Below are 13,541 nucleotides of genomic sequence, written 5' to 3'. Positions count from 1 at the left end.
GAGAAACTTCATTCCCTTTGGTTTTACTGTTAGGCTTTCATTTGCCCATTAAAATGTGTGCTACGATTAGTACATGTATGTTGATGCTGAAGCTAAAGTACCAAGTGACATGAGGTCTGCTTTACCAAAAAATGCACTGAACAGCATATTCAGGCAAGCAAATCTAGAGAACTGAATATGGAGCATATCTAGTATCTCAATGCCTCTTGGAACTTGCCTTCAATCAAACACTCATAATGTTGATCACCTTATTGCACATCCATAAGGAGTTTGATGTGACATCTATCACTGTTTCATATTGATGAAGTAAGCTAGTACTGGAACAGGGATATTCTATCATTTACATTCTTGAGCATTTTCACATGCACATACATGCACCATGGAATTTGACTTCAATAAAACAGTACTCACGCAGTCACGCTAACCATCTTATTACACATTGAAAAGGTGTTCCAATCAGACATCTATAGTTCTACCCACTGTTTCGTGTTCACATGTAAGATAGCATCTGAACAACTTTCTTCTCAGACACATTCTCAAGCATTTCATTGCATGTGCTCAGATGCCAGACACATGAACACATGTATATGATATACTAATGTTATGTGGCACCATCCTATATTAGCTTGGTCAGAAACCAGTGGGTGGCAACAACCGCCATGTCTGTGCCAACCCAACTTCCAACTGAGCCTGTTCATGAATGAAAACCCATCAAAACGGGATGTCAAACAGTTATTTTGCCTGTTAAGCTTTAAAAATGAGAGCACCAGACAGATTTTGGAGATCAAATGCAGATTAAAAAATCATAAAATAAAAATGACATGAAACATATAACAGATACCCTGAATTAGACCATATAGAAACTTTCACCTTCATTCTCCGCATTTGGAATATGGAATCGAACCGTACAGGTGGAACATAATATTTGCCGGCATTATCAGATGCAAAGATAAATGATGGATCCAGTAACTTGCTGCCAGGGAAAAAGAGAGAGTTTCTTAAAAATACTGCAGGAACACACACACAAACTGTTAGAATATGGGTTGTATAATATATATATATATATATATATATATACACACACACACACACACACACACACACACATGTGACAGGATTGTAACATGTATTACCCTCCAAGGGTATTTTGGTCTTTTGACCAATGTAATTTTTCTGTAATAGGTGTAGCCCAATAGGGGCTGTTTTTATTTTATTTTGTAATATGTTATATTGTCAAGGGATTTTCTGTCGTTGACAATATAACAGCAATGTAGCTGATGGAACTCCAAACAGCTAGATTTCTAGCTGTTGGGGAGCCCCAACAGCTATATTGTAGGGAGCCTCTAACTCCCCTTTTAGTCTATAAATATAGAGATCAGTCCCCTTGTAAAGTAATGCATTTTGTGTGCATTTGGTTCCCAGTAAAGACTATTTTTATATTGTGTGTTCAGTTTCTCTAAGCCCATAAGTAGTTGGTGTGCTTGTGCTTTTGCCCCTTTGTGTGGCTGTGTATTTGCCTCTTGCTTAAGGTGTGTGAAAAGTTTGTGATTTCGTTACACGGTATCAGAGCCATTGCAATCTTGACCGTACTAAAGTTTGCTCGTATGGACGTGAGATCGTGGATCGTATGATCGTGGACTCGTGGTGCCCAAAAGTCATCCGCTTCCATATCTTTCTTCTTTCTTTATATTTCTCTCTTTCTCTCTTTTTCTCTTCTTGTATCTATAGAGGATGAACGAGAAGTGGTTGTCACCATACCCGTAAGACTCGATGACACAAACCATGTGATGTGGGCATCCATAGTAAAGCACAAGATTTGAGAAAAGGGTCTATGGGGTTTGGTAGATGGATCCGAGAAAGAACCAAAGCTTACGCTTTCTAAGAGTGAAAATGGCAAAGAAATTACACTTCAAAGAGAAGAGATGAACAAAGTCATTACCGACTATGAAAAGAGATGGAAGGAATGGAGGATGAGTCATTCCAAAATCATGAGATGGCTCATTAATAGTGTTGAAATAAAAAAATGTTCTAGCTTAGCAAAGTTTGAATTTGCTAGTGATGCTTGGAAATATCTCCAAGATATGTATTCTCTAAAGGATGTAGCTTATGTATGTAATCTCCAAAAGAAATAAAGATCTATAACCCAAGGAGATATGAGCATAAGAGAATACTACAATGCTCTTTCTCTCCTTTGGTATGAATTGGCTATTTTAGAGTCTAAGTGGCATTGACATAGAGCTTCAAGAAAAACAAATCAACTCGGAGCATTTCTACCATTTCATAAATGGGGTTAGGCTCAAATTTGAAGAAACAAAATCAATCTTTCTTCATAGAGGTGGTATTCCTTCCATAGTAGAAACCTTAGAAGAATTAACTATGGAAGAGAATAGATTAAAGAAATCCTCTCCTAGCAAAGATGAGAAATCGGTGCTTGCTATGAAGACCCAGAAATCACACCAAAGCATATAGGCCTCCTCACTATAGAAGAAGTCAAAATGACAATGGGAAGAGCTCAAATGACTATTAAAGAAATTCAAGTGATTATGAATACAAAAAATGTGGTAAGATAACATGCCACTTTTGCAAAGAGCTGGGTCACATCAAGCCATTTTTTCCAAGAGAAATGAAAAAAAAATGACCTCTATGGGATCATCAAGTGAAAGAGGTGGTGTAGATGAAGGCCCCAAGAATGTTTCAATTGCTCAACTCCTAATGAATCCATACTATCCTAAAGTCTTATTAACTCAAATGATTTTGTATGTTTCAACCACCAATGAAACATCTTTAAAAATTAAAAGCTTGGGTAATTTACAAAATTCGTCTAAAATTAATCAAAAAATTTGTCCCAAATATTAGAGTAGTACCCAAACTTAACCTCAACCTTTTATTCATTTCTCAAATTACCGACCATGGATGTAAGGTCACTTTTTCATCTAATGATTGTTTAATACAGGATCTCCAATCCAAGAAGCCGATTGGGCGAGGCCACAGAAGAGGTGACCTCTACTATATCGACAATTTGGAACTATCAAATCAAATTTTTTGTAATTTTGTTGAGAATAAAAGTATTGAACATTGGCATAGGAGTTTAGGACATCCAAGTATGTCAAAAATGTATTTATTCCCTTTTCTTGAAAGTTATAATGAAAAGGATTTTGTTTGTGAAGATTGCATACTTGAAAAAATTAAGCCTTTACCTTTTGGAAATAGACAATTTACATCTAAAGAACCTTTTGAGTTAATACATTCGGATGTATGGGGACCGACACTGGTTATGTCTAAAGGAGGAGTTTCCTATTATGTGATTTTTATGAATGATTATAGTAGACACACATGCATTTATTTTCTTAGACACAAATCCGAAGTATTCGAGTGTTTTCAAAAATTCCATAATTATATTAAAAATAAATTCAAAACCTCCATCAAAATCTTTAGACCTGATTCCAGGAGAGAGTTTTTGTCAAAAGATTTTAAAAGTTTTCTTGATAAAAAAGGGATTACTCATCAAAAATCTTGTCCTTACACCCCAAAACAAAATGGGTTGGCTAAAAGAAAGCATCGGCACATTATTGAAACCACTAGGACTCTTCTAATATCCAAAAATGTTACAAAAAAGTTTTGGGCTGAAGTCGCTCTTACAGCGGTTTATTTAATTAATAGAATGCCTTCTACCATTCTTGAAAATACTTCTTTCATTGAAAATTTATTTAAAATCTCTTTCGATTATTCAAGATTAAGAATTTTTTGTTGTAAATGTTTTGTTCTTTCCAACAAAAACGATAAGCTTTCCGCTAAGGCCATTTCTTATGTTTTCTTAAGATATGCTGAAAACTAAAAAGGGTTTAGGTGTTATGATATTGAGAAAGACAAACTTTATGTTTAAAGGAATGTAACTTTTCTTGAAAAAGAAAATGTTTTGCAAAAATTGACTATAAGAAACCATGTGAGTATTCATTTTTTGTCTGATCTAATGCATGGGCATACTGGTGATACTATTGATGAAAGTAATAACATTAATGTGAATGAAAGTAATGATATTCATGATATGCATGAGAGTGCCAATGGTAGCACTCATGATGCACATAAAGGCAATATGACTATTGTTGAACCTCACAATGAATTTCAAACATGCGCTCGTCATACACAAGGTCAACCACCATGTGCATTAGAAAGGTATATCCAAAGTCAAGACAGATCAATCTAGTGTTAGAAAATCTACGAGAATAACTCAAGCACATAGTAGGTTTATATCTTATGAGTCGTTTGAACCCCACTATAGAGCATGCCTTATGGACATACACTCCTATATAGAACGCTCCTCTTATAATGAGGCCAAAAGTCATCATGAATGGATTGCGGCCATGAATAATGAATTAGAAGCCTTACAAAAGGCCAAAACTTGAGACATTCAATCATTACCTATAGGAAAGAAAACCATACGATGTAGATGTTAAGATATATATATATAAACCGAAATACCTATAGGGGTATTTCGGTCTTTTTACTGTAATAGGCGTCAGCCCATTAGGGGCTGATCATATTTTATTTTTTTGTTTCTTATTCTTTTTATTTTTTATGTAACAAGACTTTTCAGACTTGATGGGACAGCTCCATACAAGGCTGCCCCCTTTAGCTCCCATTTGTATTATAAATAGGACCTTGTGGCCCTTGTATTTCTCACTCTTCAAAGAGTGCTTCTATACAATAACAAAGATATTTTGACCTTTGAGTGGGTGGTTCGGTTATTCAATCAAGTATTCTACTTGATTGAAGTATTTTCTCGCATGTCCATAAGTGAAGCATTTTGGATTTAGTCTATTTCATTACATAGTATCAAAGCTTTGGTGCTCTTGAAGCATTGTTTCAATAAGTTTCAAGAAGAGGATCGTGATAGCATCAAGAGGAGGATCATGAGCTTGGTGAAAACAACGAATCATGGATCATTGCATCAAGAAGCGCACCATCTCTCAAGCAAATCTTGTATTGCATTTCTTCTCTCTTTCTCTCTGTAAAGAATGGAGAACGAAAGAGAAATAATCGTCTCTATTCCCGTACACCTAAATAATACAAACTATGTGATGTGAGCATCCATGGTAAAGCACAAAATATGGAAAAACGGTCTATGGGGTTTGGTGGACGGTATCGAAAAAGCGCCTAAACTCATTCTCACCAAAAGTGAGAATAAAAAGAAAGTTACTCTTCAAAGAGAGGAAATGTCTAAAGTCGTTTCCAATTATGAGAAAAAATGGAAAGAGTGGAGGATGGGTCATTCTAAAATGATTAGATGGTTCATCAATAGTGTGGACATTCACAAGTGTTCTAGCTTAGCGAAATTTGATTTCGCTAGTGATGCATGAAAATATCTTAAAGACATGTATAATCTTAAAGATATTACTCACATATGTAATGTTCAAAACAAGGTAAGAACTATGACTCAAAGAGAGACTAGCATTAGGGAATATTACAATGCACTTTCTCTCCTTTGAGATGAATTGGCTCTTCTTAAACCAAAATGGCATTGTCCTCAAGATGTAGAATTTTGTGAAAACCAAATTAAAACAGAGCATTTCTACCAATTTGTTAACGGGCTTAGACCTGAATTTGAAAAAACCAAGTCAGCTCTCCTTCATAGAGGAGGTGTATCATCCATAGTCGAAACTCTTAAAGAATTGATTATAGAAGAAAATAAATTGAAGAAACCATCTGCCTCAAAGGATGAAGAATTCGTGTTTGCTATGTCAAAGCCTGGTAATCACACTAGGAGTTATAAACCTTATCGCTTTATAAAAAATGAGAATGGAAGAAACCCCAACAACTATGAAAGAAGCGACAAAAGAGGTAATCATGAGTACAAAAAGGGTGACAAAATCATATGCTATCATTGTTAAGAACCGGGATACATCAAGCCTTTTTGTCCCAAAAGAAAGAAAGAAGATCATAGAGATGATAAAAGAGTTGCTTCGCTTGAAAGGAATGATGTAGTCGACTCCAAATGTATAGGCTCACTATCTTTGGCTCAACTAATGGAGGCACTACAACCAATGTTCAAAACTCAGGTTTCTTCCTTCTCGGGAGTGGTCGTATCCACAAGTGGTGACCTTGGTAAGACTTTTTGGATCATTGATTCTAGTGCATCCTTTTATATGACTCCAAATGAGTCCATATCATCCGAATGCCATGTTAACCCAAATAATTCTTATGTTTCAACTGCTGATGGAACGTCTTTAAAAATCAAAAGTTTTGAAATTTTTCAAAAGCAACCAATCTTTCACATACCAAACATTAGAGTAGTACCAAAATTAAATTTAAATCTCTTATCTGTTTCTCAAATTACAGATCATGGATGCAAAGTACAATTTTCATCTAATGATTGTTTAATGCAGGATCTCCAGTCCGGGAAGCCGATTGGGCCAGGCTATAGAAGAGGAGATCTCTATGTAATGGACAATCTTGAATTATCAAAACAAAATTTTTGTAATTTTGTAGAAAAGAAATATATTCCCAAAATCAAGATGTAGATTCTTCTTATCTTAGAAAATCCATAAGAATTTCAAAAGCTCCTAATAGATTTGTATCATATGAATCCTTTGAACCAAGGTATATATCATGCCTAATGACCATACACTCATATTTAGAACCGACATCTTACCATGAGGCTAAAAATCATCAAGAATGGATTAAGGCAATGAATGATGAATTAGACGCTTTGAAAAAGGCAAAAACTTAGAGAAATCCAAACATTACCTAAAGAAAGGAAGACTATAGAATGTAGATGGGTCTACAAGATAAAACTAAATGGGATGGGACATTAGAAAGATAGGAAGCTAGGTTAGTAGTCAAGAGATACGGTAAAAAAATATGGAATAGACTACAATGAGACGTTTGCTCCAGTGGCTCGAATAACCACCTATAGAACTCTCATTTTTATATCATCAATTAAAAAATGGCCTATCTTTCAAATGGACGTAAAAAATACTTTTTTGAATGGTAATCTGAATTGGGAGGTTTACATGAATCCTCTACCAGGTTTGAATTTAGCACATAGGAAAACCCTTCGGTTACGAAAAGCCTTGTATGGCTTAAAACAAGCTCCCAAAGCTTGGTATGATAGGTTCAGTAGTGTGATGACACAACTTCATTTTAAATCTTGTTTTACTGACACTCGTTATTTGTTAAGTCTTTCAATGCAGGAATGGTGATAATTACTACTTTACGTAGATGATATGATAATCACAGGAGGTGACAAGGAAGGAGTAAATCATATCAAAGATGTGCTTAAAGACAACTTTGATATGACAGACCTTAGTTTTTTATGATATTTTCTTAGAATAGAAGCGGCTTACTCACTTCGTGGTTATTTTTTATCACAAACTAAGTATGTAGTAGAGATCATTGAACGATCAAGACTCTCGACTGAAAAACGGGTTGATACTTCGGAGGTCATAAATGCAAAAATGAAGAAAGATGATGGAGAACCTCTGCAAGATTCAACTCCGTACAGACAAATGATTGGAATTTTGTCTTATCTTTCTATTACTCGTCTTGATATTTCTCATGTTATTCACTCTGTTAGTCAATTTCAGCATGCTCCCACTATAGTACATATGAGTGTTGTAATGAGAATTGTTAGATATATTAAGAATTCTATCAATCATGATTTTTTTTTATCATCATCTTCCTCGTTAGAAGTCAATGCTTATTCTGATTCTGACTAGAGAGGGGATGTAAATGATAGACGCTCAACCACTGGTTTATGTGTGTTTATAGGTGATTCCCTAATTTCATGGTGATGCAAGAAGCAGTAGAAGGTGTCGCTTTCCTCTACTGAAGCTGAGTATTGTGCCATGGCAACAACCACATCTGAGTTAGTATGGTTGCAGCAACTACTAGAGGACTTGGGAATTCACATCGCAGAACCCTCCAGACTATGTTGCGACAACAAGAGCGTGGTCTACATTACAAGCAATCATACATTCCATGAAAGGACAAAAATATTGAAATGGATTGCCACTATGTTCGTGAAGAATTTCTTAGAAAGACCATCACATTGTCTTATGTTCCATCGAAGTACCAACTCACGGACTTCTTCACTAAAGCGCTCATGTCACCTCGATTTCATTTTCTACTTGGTAAACTCTCGGTTGTTCCACCATGAGTTTGAGGGGGGGGGTAAGATTATATATATATATATATATATATATATATATATATATATATATATATATATATATATATATATATATATATATATATATATAAACTGAAATACCCATCAAGGGTATGTTGTATGTTGATCTTTTTACTGTAATAGGCGTCAGCCCATTAGGGGCTGATCATATTTTTTTTCTATTCTTTTTATTTTTTATGTAACAAGTCTTTTCAAACTTGATGGTACAACTCCATATAGTTGTTGGAGCTGCCCCCAACGTTCACAAATGTGACTGTTGGGAGCAGCCCCATAGTCACGTGGAGCTACCCCCTTTAGCTCCCATTTGTATTATAAATAGGCCCTTGTATTTCTCACTCTTCAAAGAGCGCTTCTATGCAATAACAAAGATATTTTAACCCTTGTGTGGGTGGTTCGGTTATTCAATCAAGTATTCTACTTGATTGAAGTGTGTTCTCGCATGTCCATAAGTGACACATTTTGGATTTAGTCCATTTCATTACAATAAATGGGTCTTTACAATAGAAAGATACAAAAGTTAAGCTAATCGTCAAAGGGTATACTCAAGAATATGGGATAGACTATGAGGAAACCTTTGCCTCAATAGCTAGGATGACCAAAGTCTGAACTCTTATCAGCATTGTATCTATTATAAAATGGTCTATCTTTCAAATGAATGTTAAAAATGCATTTTTAAATAGAACCCTTAATGAAGAAGTCTTTATGAAACCTCCACCCGAGTTAGGTTTGGCACATGGAAAAGTTTTTCATTTGCGAAAGGCTTTGTATAGTTTGAAATAAGCTCCCAAGGCTTGGTATGATCGTTTTAGTAACGTAATGGTTCAACTAGGATTTAGATATTGTTATATTGATCCTGTCATGTTTGTTAAGTCCTCTTATGCACGTATAGTTATTTTGCTCCACTATGTAGATGATATGATTAGCATAGGAGATGATAAAGAGGGAGTTAGTCATATCAAGAATGTTATCAAAAAACACTTTATATGACAGATCTTGGTTTTCTTCGAATAGAAGTTGCTTACTCACCCCGAACGTACATTTTGTCTCAAACTAAGTATGCAGACGAGATAATTGAAAGGTCAAGTCTTACGGATGAAAAGAGATTGGACACGCGAGAGGTCATCAATACAAAGATAAAGAAAGGTGGTGGAGAACCTCTGAAAGATGATGCAAAGAGAGTGGACAAACCCCGAAGGTATTTTTTATCTCAGACTAAGTATACAGCCGAGATAATTGAAAGGTTGGGTCTTACGGATGAAAAGAGGGTGGACACGCCATAAGTCATCAATGCAAAGATGAAAAAAGATGATGGAAAACCTCTAAAAGATCTAACTCCATATCGTGAAATGATTGGTGCCTTAACTTGCTCTTTTATTACTCGTCCTGATATTGCTCATGTTATTCATACTGTAGGCAATTTCAGCATTCTCCCACTATAATACATATGATTGTTGTAATGCGAATATTTAGATATGTTAAAAATACTTTAAATCATTGTTTGTTTTTATCATCTTTATCCTCGTTTATTGCATATACTGACTCTGATTAGGGAGAAGATGTAAATGATCGTCACTCAACCACTGGTTACTGTATTTTTTAGGTGATTTCTTGATATCTTGGACATGCAAGAACCAATAGATGGTGTCTTTGTCTTTCACAGAAGTCGAGTATCGTGCAATGGCCATTATGACTTCTGAATTGGTGTGGCTGAGACAGTTACTCGAAGACTTGGGGGTTTTAATTGTTAAAATGTACCCATCAATTGTTGTAATTAGACATATTTTATATATATAAAAGATGATACATATACATATATGGTATATATGTATATGTATCCTCCTATTTATATATATATAAAATATATATTTTCCTTTTGTTTAGCCGTAAGGGTATTTTAGTCTTTTCCTCTGTTTTACGCACATTCACTTTATGAATGTGATTGTAATTTATTTTATTTTTATTTTTCTTTTATTTTTTATTTCTTTTTTCTCAAGTACCAAAAGGTACCTTGGGGGGCCCACTCAAATAGACGTTGGGCCCCTTCCAACGGTCACATTTGTGACCGTTGGAGGGGCTCCAACGTCTATGAGTGGAGCCCCTCCAAGGCTCCTTTTTGTTGTTATAAATAGGGGCTCTCCCCTTTGTATTTCTTAATTCTTGAGAGAGCTTATGCTCCATTGTAATGGGGTTTTTACCCCTTCTCCATTATTCTTCAATGATATGCAACTTATGACTTTATGTCATATTTTTCCCTTTTTATGGGTTTTATGTGTTAGCACATTATGTGCTTATGTTGTTTCCCTTTAATGGGTATATTTGCACTCCACGTGCATAAGTATGGGTTCATTATTGAACCCAATGTATTCCAAGTCACTTTCTAACATGGTATCAGAGCAAGGTTGAGATCGAGTTGCTCTTTGGTGCATCGGGAAGCGTGGTATTCAAGAATTTGTTAAAGAAAAATGGTGAAGTATTCATTTTTCTCTATTGTCTTTCTTATAGTTATTCGGTATGCATTCTATTTCTTTGAGTATTGTATGAAGAATGGAATATGTTCTTTTCTTTATGTGTGATTTTTGTCATTATGTCTTTTTTGAGTTTCTTGTTACTCCATTGAATCGTTTTCGTATGTTTTTCTTTGAAAAACTTTAAATGATAACTTGTTTGGCGAAAAATTAGATATATGATTGCTCAAAACTTGCTTTAATGGGTCGGTAAAAATTTATGACCGTTGGAACTTTGAATTTACATTTTAAACCTAACCTTGTTTATGAAAATACATTTATATGAATGTTTAGTCTTTAAAGAAAGGTATGTTAAGATTAAAATGCTTGTGAAATATAGTTTTTTGAAAAATGTTTGGCATATATGAAAAATTCCATATTATGTGTCCGTTTTATATGAGCAACATTTAATTAAGAAAGTTTTTTTTTAATACCGGTTGAATTAAGTTTTAAAATGGTCTTATGGAATATGGTGATTTTCTTTCCATCTTTACACTCTTAAGGATGTTTTCAACATTTAGAGAGTTCTCTCTCTTTTCAATAAGAGACATTTATATTTTTATGTTGTGATTGTCTCTTGTGGGTTTTGGTGTTTGCCCTTTTGTTTGTTCATTAGTGAATGTTGTAAGTGCTTAATGCACTCTTTTGCTTTTCCGCATATTTCATTACAAAAGTTATGGTCTTCACTAATGTTTATTGTGTACTTATTTCATTAGGAGTAGGTAATAATCTATTAAGTCATGTTTTTTGATAAAACTTAAGAGTGTTAAATTTTTCCTCAATAAATGTTTACTTTTTATTTAAGCCATAGTACAATCTTATTTATCATAAGGTTTTGTTAATGAATCTATTTTGTTGGGATTTCTTCCACTTTAATGGAGTTTTCTCCTTCTTTGGGAGTTGTATATGTTTTTTTGTTCAAACTCTCCTTAAGGAGCCTTTCGGTCCTTATAATCTTCTTGTGAGTATATACTCTTTTATGAAGATTTCATGATTGTTTATCATTTTTAAGTTGCAATAGTAGATTTCATAAGTTTTTCGAAATTCACCATCTTTATGAATGCCTATATTGGCCTAAGTTTGTTATTTTTGAACTTCACCAACTTCACCGTTTAATTGCACCTTATGTCTTTCATAGTTAAGGCTTGTTTGTTCCAAATCAGTTCATACACATGATGTTGCTTAATATTTCATGTTATGTTGCATAGTAAGCCTTTTTTGGTGTACAAGACTTCTTTTGAAGATTAAGCATAATTCGTGGTTATGCAAAATTGTTTTGATGGATTATATTGGACCTTTGATTCAATTTGTTAATCGGTCCTCTTTGTAAAAAAATTTTATTTGGAAAATGATTCCTTATGTGTTTATTGCCCTTTTGTGGCATTTATGTTTGTCCATCACATGTTATTTAATGCGTCATTGTTTTGGCCTTATTATTGTTTTATTAGAGATGTTTGTTGAGGTGAGTTATGGGCACCTCGTGTTATATCATTTTAGATTGTCCAAATTGCCATATTATAGATGGTGGTTGAGGTGAGTTATGGGCACCTTGGGACTCTAGAATGATTTGGTATATGATCTCTAATTATGAGTGTGACACTCATTGTTATGTCTATTTAGATTGTCCACTTACCATATTATAGATGGTGGTTGAGGTGAGTTATGGGCACCTTGGGACTCTAGAATGATTTGATATATGAGTGTGTCACTAGTTTGTTCTTGTGCCATTGATATTATGGATGCTTCTAAGTAAATGTGATGGACATATGGTATTTGAAACCTTAAATGTTTTAAGGTACATTTAAAATCAAGATGTTTTGGGATTATAGCCCAACCTTTTATTTGTTTATGAATCTTATGAGTGCATTTGCACATTTGTGATTCCGTATGTTGTGCTCGTTGTGCACATGTGTTCTTGTGATTTTGCACAAGTATTCTAAGTGTTCTTGGTGTGTATATGTTCACACATTTGTTCTCAAGAATTTTATTTTATCGATTATAGTATCTTGTTGAAGATATTTTTTACATGCATGTTATTGTTATGAGAATTCATTTTAAAAGGAGTATTGTTTTATTCGAGGTTTATTTTCATTACAAGTTTATTGCCTCAAAAGTCTTTTCCTTTTATGCCCATTATCTAAGTGTCATCATATGTAGACAAGAATTTTATTACACTTTCGTGTGTTTTTAGCCCTTTGTTGGTTTTTGCTCTCTTGGTCTAGTAGCTGAACACACTTGTCTTGAGTGTTTTTATATGTAGACAAGGCACGTTGATTCACACCATGGTGTGTGATTTTTAGCCTATGTTGGCGTTTGTGTCCTTGTTCTAGTCGCTTAAGATGTATGCCCATGGTTGGCTTATTTCATTCATTTCAAGTGCTATCATATGTAGACAAGAGATGTATTATGTTTTAGCCCATGGTTGGCTTATTACTCTTGTTCTAGTAACTGAACATACTTGGTTTTAAGTGTATTTTTACTTAGACAAGAGATACTTTTTAGTCCATGTTGGCATGTATTCTCTTGCTCTTGTCGTAGATGCACTTATTTCAAGTATTATTATATGTAGACAAGAGGTTCGTTTACACACCTTTGTGTGTGTCTTTTGCCTTTAATGGCTTTATATTCTTGATCTAGTAGCTTATACACTTGATTTATGGGTTTTGGAGGACTAATGAGGAAGTTGTTTGTAATGAATAAACTATTATTGAAATTTGCAAAATTCCATTCATGACTTGTGTTTTTCAAGTAAATCATCTTTTTGATATGCATATCAAGTTGATTTCTTAGCATTTAATCTATATATTAAGTGCTTATGGTTTTTGCCACCCTTATATGTAAAATGTTTT

The 13,541-nt window shown here is 34.3% G+C and overlaps 1 protein-coding gene across 2 annotated transcripts in view; it reads right to left on the bottom strand.

Annotated features, from left to right (window-relative positions):
• Positions 1–13,541, bottom strand: part of PIR121 (transcription activator) — a 194,568-nt gene that overhangs the window by 57,758 nt on the left and 123,269 nt on the right. For both annotated transcript variants that reach the window (XM_089985299.1, XM_089985300.1), the window contains one exon: positions 871–973. In XM_089985299.1, the coding sequence (XP_089841425.1) occupies positions 871–973 (103 nt within the window). The remainder of the gene's footprint in view (positions 1–870; positions 974–13,541) is intronic.

The sequence above is a fragment of the Nuphar pumila genome, chromosome 13 (genome assembly GCF_984573655.1).
Source record: "Nuphar pumila chromosome 13, dmNupPumi1.hap1.1, whole genome shotgun sequence".
NCBI classification, from domain to species: Eukaryota; Viridiplantae; Streptophyta; class Magnoliopsida; order Nymphaeales; family Nymphaeaceae; genus Nuphar; species Nuphar pumila.
Note: the sequence above shows the minus strand (reverse complement) of the source record. Positions and strands in the feature narration are given on the sequence as shown.